The sequence below is a fragment of the Microtus ochrogaster genome, unplaced genomic scaffold (genome assembly GCF_000317375.1).
Source record: "Microtus ochrogaster isolate Prairie Vole_2 unplaced genomic scaffold, MicOch1.0 UNK1, whole genome shotgun sequence".
NCBI classification, from domain to species: Eukaryota; Metazoa; Chordata; class Mammalia; order Rodentia; family Cricetidae; genus Microtus; species Microtus ochrogaster.
Window position 1 is genome coordinate 1,391,668 of NW_004949099.1, and position 18,734 is coordinate 1,410,401.

The 18,734-nt window shown below is 47.0% G+C and overlaps 1 protein-coding gene across 1 annotated transcript in view; it reads right to left on the bottom strand.

The window, feature by feature from the left end:
• The window catches only part of Antxr1 (ANTXR cell adhesion molecule 1), a 218,251-nt gene that overhangs the window by 119,186 nt on the left and 80,331 nt on the right, over nt 1-18,734 (bottom strand). The window contains exons 11-12 of the mRNA XM_013352879.2: nt 7,800-7,869; nt 6,284-6,362 (exon numbers count right to left, since the gene is read on the bottom strand). Coding sequence (XP_013208333.2) covers nt 6,284-6,362; nt 7,800-7,869 — 149 coding nt within the window. The remainder of the gene's footprint in view (nt 1-6,283; nt 6,363-7,799; nt 7,870-18,734) is intronic.

Consider the following 18,734-nt stretch of genomic DNA (forward strand, 5'->3'; position numbering starts at 1 on the left):
GGTGGCCTCTGTCCTGTCTGTAGTCACACCTGCAGCCATGGTGGCCTCTGTCCTGTCTGTAGTCACACCTGCAGCCATGGTGGCCTCTGTTCTTTCTGTAGTCACACCTGCAGCCTTGCTTGGTGGCTTCTGTCTGGCATACCCCTTTCTGAGCAGCCTCAGCAAGGCAGATTGTCAACGTGGGCAAATACCCATATCTATCTCAGAGGACTCTAAAAGGGACATACAGAATGGATTCTGAATGGAAGGCCGTGGGACTCTTTCGTGAATGGACTAGGCTTGAGTCAAGAGAAGAACCCCTGTTTCTTCAATGGATTTTAGTGGCTTTTCTCTTTTTTTTTAAACTTTGGATGACAAAGTAAGAATTAGGTGTTTACGAAGGTAAGAGTCTTTTCTGTTTAAGATTTAGTTAACTGGCTTGTTAAAAATGTAGACTCCTGGGCTAATTCTGATTCTCAGAGTTTTCCAGCCATTTTACTATGGACACTCTGAGCCAGACAATTCTTTATAGTGGAGGAGGCATTGAAGATTGTTTTCTCAGTCTCTGTTCTACACACACACACACACACACACACACACACACACACACACACACACGCACACATACACACATATATTAACAGAAAAATACCACCTATTGTGACGAAGAATAGTCTGGATTCGGGATATAATGATTAAAATGGAGGTGATGGTGCCAGCAAAATTTCTCTTCTGATTATGGTACTTGCCACCAAGTGTGGCTGCCTAAATGATCTCAGGACTGAGATGATGGAAGAAGAGAACCATCTCTCAAAAGTCATCATCCTCTGGCCTACATATTAATAAGTACCTGTAATAAAGTTAATGAAGAAAAACTCTTGGAGAATAAGCTGGAAGCGGAAGCATATCCACAGAAAGGGAACGGCACCCTAAAGGTGAAGTGGGGCATAGAGACTGTGGTGCCACCACAGGTAGGGACACAGATGTCATCTGCATGGCAGGGATTTCAGAATTAAGGGAAGAACATCTGCCCTAGTAAACACTGCTTCTCGTGCCTCCAGAGGCTTGACTGCTGCCTAAGGCTACTGCTTACTTTATTCCTGCACTGGGGAAACATTTTTATACCAAAGCAGCAGAGGAAGACTGCAGCCCAGCCCTGTCTGACTTATCAGTAAACCGGATTTATGGGTTTCCTGCCCCTAGTTATCCTGTAAACAACATTTTCAAAGGTTTTCCTCCCTGATCCTAAAATCCAGGCTTATTATACCCTAAGAGGGAGTGTGCCTCTTTATCAGGGGGAGAAAAAGCTGCCATGGGGCATGCACAGAAGATCCTGTAAGAGTGTAGGGAAATGAGCCAATGAACTAACAAAGCCATCCTTCTTTAACAGACGATTGAGGCTTCCAGCTCCTAGAACACGTTACCATTATCCCAATTATAGCCATGCAATGTGGGGTCAAAGAACAGCTAGATGACCTGACACGATCACTCTTCAGTGTGGTTGTGCTGGATTTTTGTTTGTTTTGTTTTAAACATGTTCTCATATAGCTTGGAACGGCCTGCAAACTCACTATGTAGCTGAGGATGACCTTGAACTTCCGACTCTCCTGACTCAGTCTCACCTGAGCTGGGATGACAGTGTGCATTACCGAGTGTTCTGACTCAAGAGTTTGAATGAAGCCCCCCATTATTCTGTAGCCAGAACACATCATTGCCATACCCGCTAGACTCAGGGATTTTTGATGTCTCAAGCTGGAGATCGCTGAATTCTTATCTTTGTTTAAAAAAAAAAAAAGAATTTATCTGACCAGTGACACCACATGGGTTTTCTTGAATTATTAAACACAGTTTACAGCTAGGCTCTTTTTCATATAAATGAGGGAGAAAATGGAAGAGTACTCTCCATTTCCTTAGTGGTTAATTTGACTTAGTGCCTTATATTTATGTTTCCTACCTTTCTTTGAAGATTGTGATCTTTACAACCATGGTAAGAAAGGCAAAGAAACCCCCACAGAGCGCCAGCAGTGAGTCTGGCCTTGGGTCGCTTACTAAGGCAATAGGACCAAGAAGGGTGGGTATGTGTTCTGGGAAAGGAGCCATTGTAGAGTTGAGAAATGGCCTCAACCAAGAGGCAGCAGGCATAGAAACAGAAGCAGAGAGGAAGAAACACAAGTCACAGGTCTGCCAGGGCCCCCTAGCCCTTGCAAAGGCTGCCTTCCCCAGCATGGAGCCTCTGTCTATTCATTCCCATGTCACTATCAATCTTAAGATCACCTCTGTGGCATTACCGCCTCCGCAGACCTTTCCTGACTCCATTTGCCCCCCTTCCTTCGTCCTTTAATTAATCCTACAGCGTTTACACCTGACTCACGCAACCCTGTTCTCTTTGTGTGTGCACACATGTGTGGGTATGTACAGAGTCCAGAGGACACCCTCTGGTGACACTTCTCAGGAGCTGTCCACTTCATTCTGTTTGAAAGTGCTTCTCATTGGCCAGGAGCTTGCAAAAGGAAGCCAGGCTGGCTGCGGAGTTATCCTGAGTGTCTGCCTGTCTCCACCTCCCCAAGCTGGGATTATAACTGTGCATTGTCACGCCCAGATTTTTGTTTGTTGGTGGGTTGTAGGGATCAAACTCAAGCATTGACTGACTGAGCTCTCTTTCACCCAGAACCCCAAGCCACCCTCATTCTTTATTACACACAAGCCTGGTGGGTTCCTTCCTCCAACAGCAACTTTGCAGATTATTCACGGGATACCAGATACCCAGAAACTGCTTAAGAAATGCTGGTAGAACAACATTCTGAATTCTGTCCTCTTTGGGTAAAACATGATGATAGACTTATAAAATGTTTATTTAAAAGAAGATAATTTTCAAGGAAAGTTCCTTAAGGTCCTAAAACGTGTTTTGTACTGTACTAAATCAGTGATTTTTTTTTCTCAGTCTTAGTTTGGGGAGGAAAGGAGTCTAGCTAGACAACCCAACTGAGGTATCTCTGAAATATTGGGGAAAAGGGACCAAATGCTGACACTTTCTATAGCCGGGCAACTCTGCCAAGTTTACCCTGAGTGTAGAATCTTTTAGTGCTAAGTAGAAAAAAATCTCTATCCTGTAAAACTGCATGGAATTTCTGCTTGTAGCCAGGGCACCAGTTATTCACGGTGGCTCTTGAAATGCTCGGAGCACACTTGTCCAAATGGGCACCAAATAAAGCGAGAAATCTTAGCTTCATATTTTAAAATGCGTTTTGCTTCCAGGTGACGGGCTGGGCAGGCTGTGACGGGCATGGGCAGGGCTAATCCTTTGTCCAGGCCCCAGGGATCATTCTGATCTGAAAACCAAGTCATCCAGGCAAACACCAGCCTGAGACTTTCACTCCTGGATGCACGCCTTCCGCCTTCCACTGAACCTCTGATTCGCCTCGGGCTATTTTAGTGTTGAATCTGAGCTTCTGCTGGGGCCTGGTGGGACTGGAGCTCCATCCTTGAACTGGAAGGTTTTTGGCATCTTGCTCGTCTCTTTTCCATCAGGTGTGGCTGAGTGACAAGCCTGTACACCATGGACATGTCTTTTCTCCAAAGAGTCCTGAGTCCCTCTGTTACCATGTGACCCAGGACAGGGTGTGTGTGTGTGGGACTCAATTCTCTAGAGAGAATCCGTTAGTTCAAACTGTATGGATGGCTTGGGGTGACTCTGAACTCAGGATTTTTCTGCATAAGTCTCCAGAGAGCTGGGGTTACTGGCATGCACCACCACACCCAGCTAGCTTCTATGATAAAACGCTGAGTGTTGACTAACTCCAGGTCTTCTGCTCATTACAGAGACCATTTATATAACACCAGGAGTAGTGTCAGCAGGTATACGCTTGCCATCTTCTTTTTCTTGGTTATGAAACAGAAGCATAGGAAGGATAAATAAACTATTCAAGAATACCCAATGAATAACAGCAAAACTGGGTGTCCCAATTTCCCCTTACCCCCAGGTCTCCTCCTTGCTTTCCTCCTGCCCTCCAGCGGTCACACCATCCTTTTGGATACAAGGAATGGTTCTTGGGGACATCCTGGTCTTTCTTTTCTCAAGTTTCATATTTGACACCTCAGCTTCCCTCCCATGCCACTGAATCAAAACAGAACTCCCTCAACAGCCACGCAGCTCCCACCTTTCCCCGGTCTGCTCACTGGCTAGCTCCACAGAGGGAGCTTTCACATGCAAGTCAGATTGCAGCTCCCCTCTTCCAAAGCCCAAGTTCTCGCAAGGCCCCGCATCCTCTGTCCCCAGTCACCTCACCGACTGGGACCCTTGCCGAGACGTACTGTTAGCCTCCTTACTTTGCTTCAGATGCCAGAGGTCTCTGGCCTCAGGGTCTTAACATTAGGGCTCTTAGTTTGGAAGCTTCTACCCTCTTCAGCCCTCCTGTGGCTTCACAGTTAACTTCCTCGCTATCCAGGGCTCTACCCAAATGCCACCTTCTCAGTGTGTCCCCTTCAGGGTTTACACTGGAACCCACTCACCGAGGCACTGCCAAACTCTCTTATTTCATTTTTCTCTATCATGTATATTATATTTTAACATAGAATGGAATCATTTCTTCTCTTTACTGCTCATTGTGTATTCCCCACCCTCTGTCTACTGATGTACCCTAAGTTCCTAGGAGGCTTCATCTTACAATCAATTACTGTTTATTAGGTAGATGAAAGAATGGACTTGCATCTCAAATATTAGGGTGGTGATAATTTTCTCATGGACTAACAGAACAATCTCAAGTGAAAAGGAAACAAAGTAGAATATATTGGAAAGTGATTTTAATCAAGAGTCCATTGAACTGGAAACTTGGTGACGTAATCGGAGAAAGGCAGTTTAAGGTAAGATGGGGGTTAGAGTGATTTGAGAAGATACAGTGGACATTTCCTGGGAATTAAACTTTGCAACACATTGGTAAGACCACCGTTTCTTCTTCAGAGACTCAAATTTAAATTAGTAGTCTTGTGTTTTCATACCACAAGCTAAGTCAGTCCTAAGACTGTTCACTTTCCAACTTCCCTGTCCTTGAGGTCTGAGAAGCATAATTATTTGTCTGTAGTGTGGTCAGACATAATAAGTAATTATTATCTCCGCAGGGCGGTAGAGAATACTTCTAAGCAGGAATTAGCAAGGACAGTCATGCCCATCATGAAACTCGGCCCCCTGTGCATTTCAAAGGTAAATCCTATTTGCCTCGTCTAGCTTTAGGGCTCAACTACTATCTCTCATCTACCTGCAACACTATTAAGGACACCACACCAATTTCCAAGAAGTTCTAGCAACACATTTTCCAATGGCTGATCAGGGAGGAGCTTTGCAGACATACTCATTGACTTCCTTCATTGCTAGAAAGATCTAATGGAAGGCATGAACTTAGTAAAAGAAGGAAAATTCCAAGTAATGGTAGTACAAACATTCCCATTAGGGGTTAAGTGAGCTGAGCCCCAGACGAGGTAGGCTGAACTTGGAGACAGTGACTCTGCTAGAAGGGGCTTCACAGGCCCAGGTGTTCCCTGTCAGGCCCCCACTTGCCCGCATCACCTCCTCAGAAGGCCTTGGGATCGCCAACAACAGGGTTCATGCTCTAGGGAATGTGAGGTGAAGGTGTCTCACACACTCCCTCTCTTTTAAACATATAGTTTCGATTTATTGGACATCACATTTAAAGAAAGAAACCAGCTCCTCAGGTGACTTTAGGGGTGGTTAGAAGTGAGAACTGCCTGGCAGGATCCATGTTTTAGGAGCCAGCAGAGAATACTTTGTGTCCCTAAGACGAGGCCCCTTCCTTCTCGCTCCCCGGCTTCATCTGTTTTCTTTTTCCCCTAGACTATTTCCACAATCACAGGAACAAGTTCCCATTGTTCCTGTCCTAAACAACAGCTCCTCTATGCCTTTCTTTAGCTGGTGCCCATTTCTCGCTTCTTAAAACAGAACAAAATAAAACACACAGACTCTTTAAGATATATTTTATATGTTGTCCAATTCCTTTCTGTCTCCCCAGTCGTAAGGGTACCTGATGCAGGTGCCACCCTCACTACAGCCTGTGCAGTATAGAATCTCTTACACAGGCTGGGGCAACCAGGGATCCTCCTCAGCACCAGGGACAGAGAACCGGAGAGCCTGACACAGGCACCACAGTAAACCACACCCGACCCAGATGCATCAGGGCTCGGCGGACAGAACAAAGAATCAGAAAGCATTTCATGTTTGATGCTGGAGAAGGCTGGGGCTTGGGGAGAGCAGTTGAAAACGATAATGACGATGGAATGGGAGGTTGTGACTTACACAGTGTGTGGTGGTGATGATGACGGAACTGGAGATGAAGGACAGGCCATCGTTCATGCTCACCTGCAGTGCAGCTTTCCTGCAATGACAAGAGGACCAGACGCGCTTAGCATGGGGTGCTGCTAGCAACAGCTCGAGAGCCAGACCGCATGCTTACTTCCCTGTGGGGTCCAAGGACAGTCTCTCAGGGCCACACACCTGTGACATCCAAGAGATGCTGGGATGTGTTCAGCTGGCATGTCAAGGTAGGATGTTAACTTTGCATTGCAGTGAACTTCAGTGGGCAAGGAAAGCCTACCTCATTTGTCCTGTTTGCTATACTTGGTGATAAGATAAAGCTTCCTTCCTTCCTCCCTCCCTCCCTCCCTCCCTCCCTCCCTCCTTTCCTTTTTCCTTCTTTCCTTTTTTGAGAGAAGGTGTCTGTGTGAAGCCCTGGCTGCTCTGGGACACAGCCCTGGAGACCAGGCTAACCTTGAAGTTAGGATCCACTTGCCTCTGCCTCCTAAATGTGGGTTTAAAGTTCTGCTCTCTCATCCCATTAGATAAAGCACCTTAAGATCCATCCAAGTCAGCAGGGATAATTGGGCAAACTGTAGTCTGCATGCCCAGCTCTCGTTACTGAGGACTCAGAGGTCTGATGGGGAAGTTTTGTGGGTCCCTGTGAAACTCGTGGAAAGACAGCTTATGGACAGATTGGTTTGTCTTCTCCAGACTTCTGTCCATAAAGTCTCACGGAGATAAGAACTCACACCACACTATATGATTTTGGGGTGGGTAGCAGGCCCAGTGTCACAGGCTGACTGCGGACACTCAGTCGGAGTTGGGACAAATGGTGAAAGGGGACTTTAATGCTTTCCTTGGACGCCATCTCCAGACTGCTGGGCATGGTCTGGAGAGGCTCTTTTTGCTCTGTAATCGTCTGGGCTCTGCGCCCCGGAGTCCTACCTAGCTCAGGGTGCTAACCCTCTTTATGGACATCTCGCCAGTACTTATCTTAACGGCACCATGAGGTGTTCCCTTATGTGAGGCCAGGGAACGGAGGGGAGCACCTGAAGCTCTGTGGAGGATCGAGAGTGGTGCCGAAGGTCATGAACCACGGCACTTACTTTGCCTTTCTGAGTTTCTTTGTCTTAAATGAACAGATAACAGCCACTTTCTAGGGCACAGATGATGACAGGGTGGGTAATACATGTGAGAACTTTCTAGAAATGTGGTTGGGATTGAGTCAGCAGACCCAGGCTTGAGCCCAGACTCTTCCACTGGCTCCTGTGTGACCCTGGACAAGTTATTTAAATCTTTCTCTCTGGCCTGAATGAGAGTTTGTTGTGAACTACAGAGGATGAAAGAGATGCTCAGTCACCCTCCTGGTGGCTGGTTTGCCATAGCTTTGGCACCATCACCATTGACAGAATCTAGAGAAAGTCCCTGATGACAATGACAAAAGCTACCACTGCCCCCCTGGTTCCTCTGCCTCCTCTTCCCCGACTGTGGGACTCTGTGGACGATGAAAACTTACATGCCAACTTCTTTTAAGATGGGTGCTGGGCACAGCAAGTAAGTGTCTTCCACAGCAAATGGCTTCTCATCTGCGAAAAGGAAGTCGCAAGGTTACGTTTCCCAATTCAGTGTCTTTGGAGGTCATTAACCAAGTCTTGAGGGACCCGATGGAAGCAGAGAAGTGTGTGAAATGAAAACTCCTCCTGCACCGAGTTATGCTTGTAATATGAAATGTCCCCTGAGGGCTTACTGTTGAAACCAAATGCCACGCTGGTGGGGCGGGGCCCAGCTGGGGGAAGCAGTCACTGAGGGGCTGTGTCTAAGGCTAGATATTGCCCTAACCCTACTGGCAGCTCTCTCCTCTTTCTGGTAGTGGACTCTCTGTCCCTTTCTATGTTTTTGTCTCTCTGCCTCTCTCTCTCTATATCTCTCTGTCTCTCTCTATATATACACACACACACACTCACACACACAAACACACACACACACACACTCACACACACACAAACACACACACACATACACACACACACAATTTGTCTCTTTCTCTCTGCTCTAGCCCCCTCCCTGGCTGCCATGAGACAGGTACTTTCTTCCTTCGCTCGCTTCCGACTTGATGGACTGAAACTTTTAAGAAGTTTGCTCTCCTTGTTTCCCTTGGGTATTTGCCAGAGCAGCGGAAAGCTGAAATATATACTAGACCCTCCCCACAGAGTAGCACCCCAACATGTGTGGTAGCATCCACTAAAGAAGAACTAATCAAGACCTCCTTCCTAACGCTGGTCTCCTGGTCCCACGTCGGCTGAGATAGCTCTTTTACAGCACAGTTTGAGTTTCCTGTTCTCTTAGGGAGAGCTGAGGGGTTCTAAGGAGAGTCACATCTACGTCCACTTTGAGGTCATCTTCATGGAGAAGATGAGCTGGCAAACACAAGCAGAACACCCAAGTATCGCTGGGTTTTAGAAGGCAGGAAGCTTCCTTTCCATGATCCTGTGGTTAGGTTTCAGGAAAATCCAAATAGGAGTTGCGTTTTATTAGGGAACTGGAAGGGGTGGGGCCTGGCATGAGCCTAGGGCAGAAGGTCAGTGTGCACGGTAGTGATTTTAGGAGAAAGTTATTCAACGTGCTCGTCTTTAGTACATATAGCCTTTGCAGAGACAGCTAGCTGATAAAGTTCTGTGTGCAAGGAGAGATCCCAAGTTCAGATCCTGAGATCCATACAAAGCCAGGTAGGGTGGTGGGCGCTTGAAATCCCAGCACTGGGGAGGCAGAGACAGGCAGATCACTGCAGTTCACTGACCAGCCCCGGTAACTGAACCACTGATTCCTTCTTGGATGGCATGTGGCCAGATGGCTGCAGGGTCTAGATGCCTGGTCAACAAGCTGCTTGCCACCTTGTCAGCACTCTGCTAGTGACAGCCCTGGGAGCTAAGGCAGGGATGGAGCTTAGGTTTGCTCCCTCACCTCAAGTGTGTGTGCTGACTCCCTCTACGCTTCTCCATCTTATTAGTGAGGTGGGTTTTCTCAATGACCCTGGGTCTTCCTGATTCAGTAAGAACGTCTGGCCAGCAAACCCTGGTTATCCTCCTGGCTCTACCTCCCCAGAGTTGGCATTGATGACAGGCTTACGTTGCTGTGCCTGGCTATTGATTTCTATTTCATACGTGGGGGCTAAGAGATTCAAACTTAGGTCCTTCAAACAGATTCAAACAGAGCACCTTACCCACGGAGCCACTTCCCCACCCCGGGATCATTTTTCAGATGCAAAAATGGAGGTTCAGAAAGACAGGACCATCTTGGCTGCACAGCAACAGACACAAAGCCAGGTTGAGACCCAAACTCTGCAGTATCCTGTCCTCACGGAGAGACTTCCAGCTCCAGGGAAGTCTGTATGAGGGGATAAGCCAAACTGTCCTGCGTGGCTGACTGGAACCTCTACTTATTTCCTCGTGGCTGTGGCTTATCCACAGCTTTTGCACCCAGTACCTGGGGTGCAGTTCCACCCACAGAGCCACAGGCAGCCACAGGGTGGCCCCAGAGGCCTTGTGACTTTAGGCTGCAGGCTGTGGTTAGAGCTGGAAGGCTTCTGAGGAGGCCACAGCAGTGAAGTAGTCAGGGCCCCCCGCAAGGGCTACATACACTGGTTCTGTGAGCTCCTGTCTCGTCTCCCTGTCCCAGGTCACAAGGGCCGGGAGGCAGACTGTGGCCTCGGCAGCAGGACCTTCCTAATTCTCCTCCTCTTTTCATCTTCCTTTCCTGTTTGGGAGACCAAATATTTCTGGGGCAAAGCAGACGGGAGGATGGAGGGCTGTGGCTGACTGGGGTACAGCTCTGATGTCCCTGAGGTTGAACCCAGGCTGGGAGGCTGTGGGCTAGCTCTGTGGAGCTGGCATTTTCTGCCCTGAGAGGGACTGTTTGGTTTGGAGCCTGTTTTCACTTTACCACAAAAATGAGTGGCTTTTTCCCCTCTCTCTTTAAACAAAGAAGGGCCATTTGGTTTCCATAACTCAAGTCATCTGACTCCTTCCTGGAATGGCCACTTGGGAAGCAGGGCATAGACTTCCTGCTCTGTCACAGAGGGCCCGAGCCTGGTTTGGGGGCCATGCCAGTCCTACTGCAGCCTCTGCCAATGCCAGTGTGTTGTGTTGTGCTGTTTACGGGGCTGTAATCCACTCTGAGGACAACGCGGGCCCTGCTTCTCTGCTCACTGGGTGGCCATTTCACTTCACTGCTCTCTGGCACCAAGTAGAAACGGTAATGGAGACCAGGAGCTGTGGCACTCTGCACGGCTGTTTGCACCCAGGGAGAAAATTAGAGAGGGGTGGGAGCTGGAGACCAGAAGGTTTTTTTTTTTTTTTTATGAATTCAAAAAACAGATATTTCGGAATTGTAAGAACACCTATGACATATTAGCCTAAATCCTTTGCCATAGGAGTCTGATAATCAGACAGAAATTTGACTTAAGACAGAATTGAAGAATCAGTGATTGCCATTACATTGAACTGCTGAGTGCAAACTGGCAGGTGGGCATCCTGGAAGCTGGGTACAGGTGAGGGGAGGCCAGAGGAGATGCCGGTCTGACAGATTCAGGCTCAGAGCCCAGGTTTTCCTCTGGCTAATGTGTAACTGGGGTCAGGTTCGTCTACAGGTGGCGACTGGGACATCATTGTGCCGTTGTGTGCAAATAAATAAGAAAGCCTAGTACGTGAGACTCAGTAAGGACTCGAGAGGCTTCCCTCCACTTTATTACACAGCACCCAAGCCTTACAATCCACTGCAAATGTGAAGACTACAGCTTTCAAAATGCCCAACGTCCGGCCATACTAATGTCGCTTAGACATTAGGAGTTTTGGAGGGGTGTGTGTGTGTGTGTGTGTGTGTGTGTGTGTGTGTGTGTGTGTGTAACTAAATTAATATCCATCCTTTGTATATACACACAAAAGCATTTATGATGATTTTGCTCAACACTGAACAGCCACAGTCTTATAAGATGCATCCATACCCATCCAGAAGGGAGATAGATACTTGAACTACAGTTTGGGGCTCACAAATGCTAATTACCCCAAATGCTAGTTAAATGGGTTAGCACTGCACTGCTAGAGGGGTCACATCTGGAATTTGAATCTGTTTTGCTGAAATGATGGGGCCTTGAATAGGCTAAATTGGCCCCCAGCAGTGAGCACACCCTTCAGGACAGAGAACTAGTAATCCCATCACCATAGCGAGGCCTGCTTTAAGGACAGTGAACTAAAAATCCTGTACCACACTGAAACGAGCCCAGTCCCGGGGTTCTAACCTCACAACAAAATAACATGGTTAGGTTGGGGGAGAAGTTCCCAGCATCCTTCTCTCCCATTTGGTGACTGACTGTCTATGGATTTGGGATAGAATCAAGATTGAAATCCATTAGCCAATGCAAACACCAATCCGTGGATTGTTTTTAAGGCTGATGAAATAATTCAGATACTTTACAAGTCTTGGCAACCTTTTCTTGCTATGAATATGTAGTCTGACAAAAATAAACAGAAAAATAGTCCCTAGTCTTATCTAAGCCTTCAAGAATTGATGTAAACCCCTGAGAGGAGTTTACATTCCTGCTGCGCTATTTGCATGAGGTAGGAGGACTAAGCCAGGCTGCTCTGCTGTTGCTCTCAGAGCCCCCTCAGTCTAGGGAGCATTTCATGGCTTCTCTGAACTAAGAGTAAGGTCAGTACCAAATTATCAGCTATTTTGTCAACACGGGCCCAAATTAAGGGGAAAGAAGAGTTAGAGTTGGCTGAACAGCTCCCCTGCTCGCTGCCTTCAAACGCTAACAGCTCTGAGGGAAACCAGAGCCAGGGCTCCCTAAGTTGGTGGAATCCAAAGCATCTGGGTTGAGCTTCATGGAGACACAGGCTGAAAGGAGGTGGCCAACCTCAGTTGTCATTTATGAACTCAATGGGTCCTCAAAGGGACCCACGACTGAGAAGAGAGAGGCACACTACTGGGCAATGTTGAGTGTGGGGCTCCATGCCGGAAGGTTTTCACAGATGGGGATAACAGCTCAGGATTCTAACAGTAGATGTCTGCCTACTTTATGGAACAAAGCAGAGGCTGTGAAAGTGAAGCATGACTTCTGCTAGGACAGGCTGAGCAGCGATGGTGAAGGCAAGGGAAAGAGGAAGAGGAGTCAGAACCAAATGTGGACGGCGTGTGGACTGCGTGTGGGCCAAGGTGTCTCCCTGCAATGCCCTCCTGTGCTCAGCAGGAACCAGGGGCCGCCTTCCAAGGGGAGAACTGGGAGGTTAACCTGGTGCTTACACATGACCCAGAGCCATCTAACCCTCCTGGCCTGGAGCTGGAGGGTTTCATGGAGCCCTTACTATCCAGCTGCTGTAAGGCCACAGGTTCGAGGTTAGTGTCCTGGGTCAATGCACTTTTAAGTCAGTAGTTCTGGCCCAGGGGCCCCCAGGCTTTGCTCCCTATCTCCTCTCCCTGTCCTGGTCTGTGGGACAGGCTGGAGCAGGACAGAGTCATAGGCAGATGAAGAGTTGAGCTGCAGAGGCCCAGCACAGCTCTGCCACGCATAGGGCTATACCCCGGGCAGTGCCTTTTACCCTGTTCACAGCTTAGAGTGCTCATCTAAAAGATGGTTACAATACCCAGCTCTTGTTTTAGAAATTGGAATGGGAATCGTTACTAAAGTTTAGCCTTTGTTGAACACTCAACACATTGTCTGCAGTAACAAGGTGGCCTGCTGCCAGGTCTGCCGTCAGGGAAACACGGGATGAGGTCGCTTCTAAACTGAGGACTCCTGCAACTTGCCCAGCTACGGTGTGTGTGTGTGTGTGTGTGTGTGTGTGTGTGTACATATATGAAACCCACCTATCCAAATACGATCTTTGGAACATGTATATATGCTGCAGTAGTTTCTCAAACGAGGAGAATTTGGCAACATCTGAAACAAGATGGGGATTGGCATGGGCATCTCCACCAGAGTTATCAGCTCCAAACCTCGGTACTGCTGGGGGAAATGCCAGGTGTAATGTCTGATGTGGTTCAAGATCATCCCTCAGTCCATGGCAACAAGGCTACAGGCATCGCTTCAGAGTTCAGAGCCCCTGGTTTACTGGTGCAATGTCCAGAAAGTTCAGAACTGTCAAGGTGATGAGGAGAGGAGGGAGAGTGAGCACGTTTGGCAGAATAGGAAGAGTGTTTCCCAGCCAGTTTCTCACGTAGGCTCAGTGGGACCCAGGCTGTCCTCGTGGCAGGTGGCACGGCATCGGCATAGAAACGCGGTGCTTTTGGGCATTGTGCTAATGTCAGGGTCATGACCTGATGGGGGTGGGAGAGCTGTAGAGTCCAGCGCCTGATGTACAAATACTTGCACAGGGTTCAAGGCTGAGCACAGTTACAGCAGGCAATGAGGGTTGCCTTGGTCACTGCATTTGAGGGGAGGGGTGACCTTGTGCACAAGCTTTGAGTTCCGTAGCTGTTGACACACCAGTGTTTAACTGCTTGCCAGAACCTCTCTCCTGAATTAGCAGGATAAAATTTTATTTTAATCTATTACAAAAGTAACATGTGCAGTATAAAAATTTGAAGTTGATAAAACTCTTGAAATATTTGATAGTCATAATTCTCAGTGCTAAACTTTTTGGGTGCACATGAGACAAGCTCTCCCCATACATCTCAGACTGCCTTTAAACTCACTGTGCAGCCTAGGATGCCTTCCAATGGTAGTCTCCCGAGTGCGTGAGTTATTAAGGGAGTGAACCACCACGCCCAGCTGATAAACATCACCGAGGCCTTTGGGTATAATATTTCATTCTCTGTGTAGTGCTTTTTATAGAATTGGGATCATACTACACATTACTTTGTGGGATTTGGCACTCACCTTGCTCTGAAGTTATTAGTGCAACTTTGGGTATTGCAAGAACATTAGGTGAAGGTGATGAGGCTCAGGGTTCTCACAAAGCATTTTCTCCTCTCTATAAATCCACACCAAAAAAATTCTTCGCTGTTGACTTTGTAAAACATACAAATTATCTTCTAAGCAAAGAATCAGCCTTTTAAAATGTTGTAATCCCGAGGTCAGAATCATTGGTGCCTCCAAACAGCTGCAGTTTGCTAAGAATAAATATACTTTTAAAAACCTTGTTTTCCCCCATAAAGGACAGTTGAGGATTCATGCACAAGGCATGTGCCTTGTGACATACAAACTCTTCTGGCTGTGCACAATTAGATTTGGAAAATGTTTCCCTTTGGAGTTGAGATTAAGAGGCAAGCCCACCCCAAAAGCCTGAAGCATGACCACAGGTCACTGCAAGAACTTGAAGGATGAAATCTTCACAGAAACCCAGGGCAGAGGAGGGAAGGAGGGGGCTGGTGCACATCTGAGCTGTGTAGCTTGTGCATGGCACGTGCATAACATGTGCTGTGCATGGCATGTGCATAACATGTGCTGACGTGGTGTGCAAGTTGTTGCACAGAGTTCAAGGCTGAGCACAGTTACAGCAGGCAATGAGGGTTGCCTTTGTCACTGCATTTGAGGGGAGAGAGGACCTTGTGCCCAAACTGAAAGGCACAGGGAGTGAGCTACTTGCCCTCAGCAGACCCAACCCAACTTCTCCAAAGGAATGCTAAACAAATATTTAAACAACACAGAGAACAGCCTGCCTGGGGCTCCTGGGCTCTAGCTGTTTCTCTGCTCAGGATCTTCTCTTGAATCATGCTATGGAAATGACAAAGGAACAGGGTTGCACCATGTCCCCATCCATCACTATACACATATTGGCAGTGACTATGAAGGTTCAGCCACCTGATGCAGAAGTGCAGGGGATGCCAAATTCTCACATAGAAGGGGAAGGAGGAAGGCAGGTTTCAGGGGAACACATACGCAAATTTTGCCTCAACACTGCCTACGAAGGAGAGCTTTCCGTGTAGGGTTTACCATTTTCTATTGGGGCCTCTGGGCACTTGGTAGCCCCACATCAAGTCTGACTGCATACAGGTCCCTGCACATAACTGTCAACTTGCCCCTGCGAAAGTCTCTCTGGTGGCAGACCTCACAAATGCACATTATGGTAGATTCAAACTTATCTGCTGTTTTGTCTCGGTTTGAGTGACATGAACGTGCGGTGATGTACTCTGTCCAGGAGCTACTTCAGAACTAGGACAAAAGTCAAGCTCTCTTGAAAGGAGGGGCAATGGAGATGCACGAGCAGTAAGGAGAGGCTCCCGAGGCTCAGGCCAAAGGGACCACTTAGGGAAGCAGTGGGACTTCACCGTGGTCACACTGCCAGCCACTGGAAGTGATGCTTTGCACCCTGGGACCTGTCTTCCCTGGACTGAGGCTCACATCTCTGCTCTCTGATGTGTGACATCAGACAAGCGTTTAATCCCGAGGCATCTGAGTGGGATTTGGGATCTTGGGGAATCCAGGTGTTTTTTTTTTTTTTTTTTTTTTTTTTGCAAAGCAGAGCGCTCAACTTTAAGTTGTTAACCTGGCCATCCAGCAGCCTCTAGAACTTCATTAACCTGAGTTTGTTTCCTCATTAGTAAAGATGAGGGCACAGATGACTCTTCCCTCACAGCCTGGCTGTGGTGCAACGAGGTGGCACGGGGAAGAGATGACGCAGAAGGACATACAGACAGCGCAGAGACCAGCTGGATGCTCAGCAGTCAGCAGCTGCTGCCTTTTAGATGAAGCTTGTTGGGGAAGAATCAAGACCCCATAGGCTCCGTATATCTCTGAGTGACCCAGTGACGTTCTCATGGGACATCAGCTCCTAACTCATCCAAACTGCACACAGTGCCTTTGACCAGCACATGTAATACTCTAAGTCACAGTGAAGGCTTTTGTTGGGAGGTGTACGATTACTTTTTCCTCTGCCTTTCCTTCTATCTGCTATCACAGATACACCGGAGATTGCCTCTGGGTGCCCACAATAGCCCTGGCTTCCAGATGTCTTCTAAGATGAAGTATAGTGTCTGGATAATAAGACAATGTTTAAAAAGCAAACACCCTGGACCATCTACATTCAAATAAGGGTCTTTTTCTTTGGGGATGCTGAGCCTCTTTAGAAGAACTTTCAAAATCATCTGAGAAAGTATCTTCAAAGGGGTCAGAGCCCTGTTCTTTGGGAGTGTACAGAAAGTTAGCCATGGCTAGGCCTGTTAAGTAAGAAATCAAGCTGGGAGTAACATTTTATATAAACAATAAAGCATGGCCGTGAAACCATACAGCAAGCCTTGTGAACTGCACTAGTCTGTAAAATGTGTCCTTGCTTCTAGCTGCTGTCACACAGCACAAGGACAGTCCAGCACGAGCTATGTTACTGCATAGTAAACTGTCCATTTATTATTTACCATGCATAAAATGGGTTGTTTCTTGGCTCATATCTCTGGGTCTCCATTTTGGTTTTATAATCTCTATGCAAGCGGGTTTCCAATTGGAAGCAGACCTTCTCTTGGTAGAGCACACTGCATACTGAAGTAGGCGAATGTGCAGCCAGAGTAAACTGATAAAATTTGTGGTATTTCCAAGGTATATTCTTGGCCAGAAGGCACTTCAGCCTGGCGATTGGAAAGCCAACCAGATGCTAAGTATAGTATGCGTGCTATGCCTAAATAATTATTTAAAAAATTAAGTTTAAAAATAACCTTAGTGAGCTCTTTTCTAATTGTAGGGGGAGTATGGGTGTGTAGCAATCTTAGACAGGGAGAAGAAAATATGAATTTATTGTTGTCTTATTCAGGGGTGGCTGCTGCTAACATCACAAGGTGTGTCCTTCAAGTTTGCGCGGGAACGTGTGTGAAGAAAAACAGACCCTAGCGCAGCTCCTTCGTACCGCCTGTAACTGTTCTAACACAGGATGTAACATCCCACAGCGTCAATCACCGTCCTACAGTATAGCTGATTGTAAACGGCGACTTGTAATTGACACGTAGCTCATCCACCACGAAACATTCATGCCGTTATTTAAATGTGCCTACCCCCCCTTCTTGCTTCCTTTGCCGTCATGAGCAGTAGCACGATAAGCAGTCATGCCGCCCGTGTCTCTGTAGATCAGAGGTTCTCAACCTTCCTCATGCTGCGGCCCTTTTATCCAGTGCCTCGTGTTGTGGTGACCCCCACACCAACACTGGTTTTTTGCTACTTCATTTCCATTGCTACTTTTAGCTGTAATTTTGATACTGTTGTGAATCATAATGGTAAATATCTGTGTTTTCCAATGGTCTTAGGCGACCCCTGTGAAAGGGTCGTTTGACCCCAAAGGGGTCACAACACACAGGCTGAGACCTGCAACGGACATTCCTTTTCATTTCCTTTGAATGAGGAGATTAAAATGTAGATAAAGAATGTATAGAAGGCCACTCTCTCATAAGGATTTGCAAGCACACTGAGGTGAGTCTCTCTTTCCGAGACTTTCCTTTGAGAAATCCACCTCCATGCTTGCAGGCCTGTTTTATTTTCTTCCTACACCCTCTTTCTTCTAACCCTCAAGTGTATGCCTGTATGAAGATATCTTTATATCTTAAACCCCAACTCTGCTTCATTAAAAAATTGTGTGAAAGCAGTAGGCTAGTTTCAAGAATTGCCTTCTGGGGTTTCTGATGGTGTCTCACTGACCATGCGTGAAAGCCTGCCTCTTTACTAGTTCTGGGCACCGGGTCTTTGCTACCTTTCCTGACTGCTACTGGATATGGTGGCACATGCCTGTCATCCCTGTACTTGGGAGGCTGAAGGATTAGGAATTCAAAGCAATCCTCATCTACATGATATACCAGGGCCAACTTGAGCTTCATGGGAACTTGTGCCAAGAATAAAACCAAAGGAAAATCCAAGACAGCCTCCCTTGCCTGGCCGTGATCACACTGAGCCCTTTCCGTGGGGTTGTGGGCCACCATTTTTCTTAGAAATTTCTTTTCACCTGTTTTTGTTTCTTACTTTTGTAAACCACTTTACTATTTGTGTGCACATGCACGGAGGCCAGAGGAGAACTCTGAGGAGTGGTTCTCTCTCTCCATGGTGGAACCCGGGACTGGACTTGGCTCGTCAGAGGAGAACTCTGAGCAGTGGTTCTCTCTCTCCACTATGGGACCCGGGATTGGACTCGGCTCGTCAGGCTTGCAATTTTCCCTGCTGAGCCATCACATCAGCCCCATTTCCCTCCTTTTTAAAAAATTTTTATTTTTATATGCCTGACTTCAGCAGATATCTTTATACTAAACTTTTGACCCCGTATTATATATATATTATAAATAATTTTCTTTTATTTCCTTTTCCTTTTGATTTTTGTTGGGGTTGGTAATAGGAGCATTTCAAAACATGTGCTTACGCTATCAAATTTTTCCTTCAAGCCCAGTCACTTTTTGCTCAACATCTTTATACCCTGGGTAATTATGCAAACGTTTACTTTTCTAGAAATTTTATATTTTCATGTTCACATTAAAAATTTTCAGGTCATCT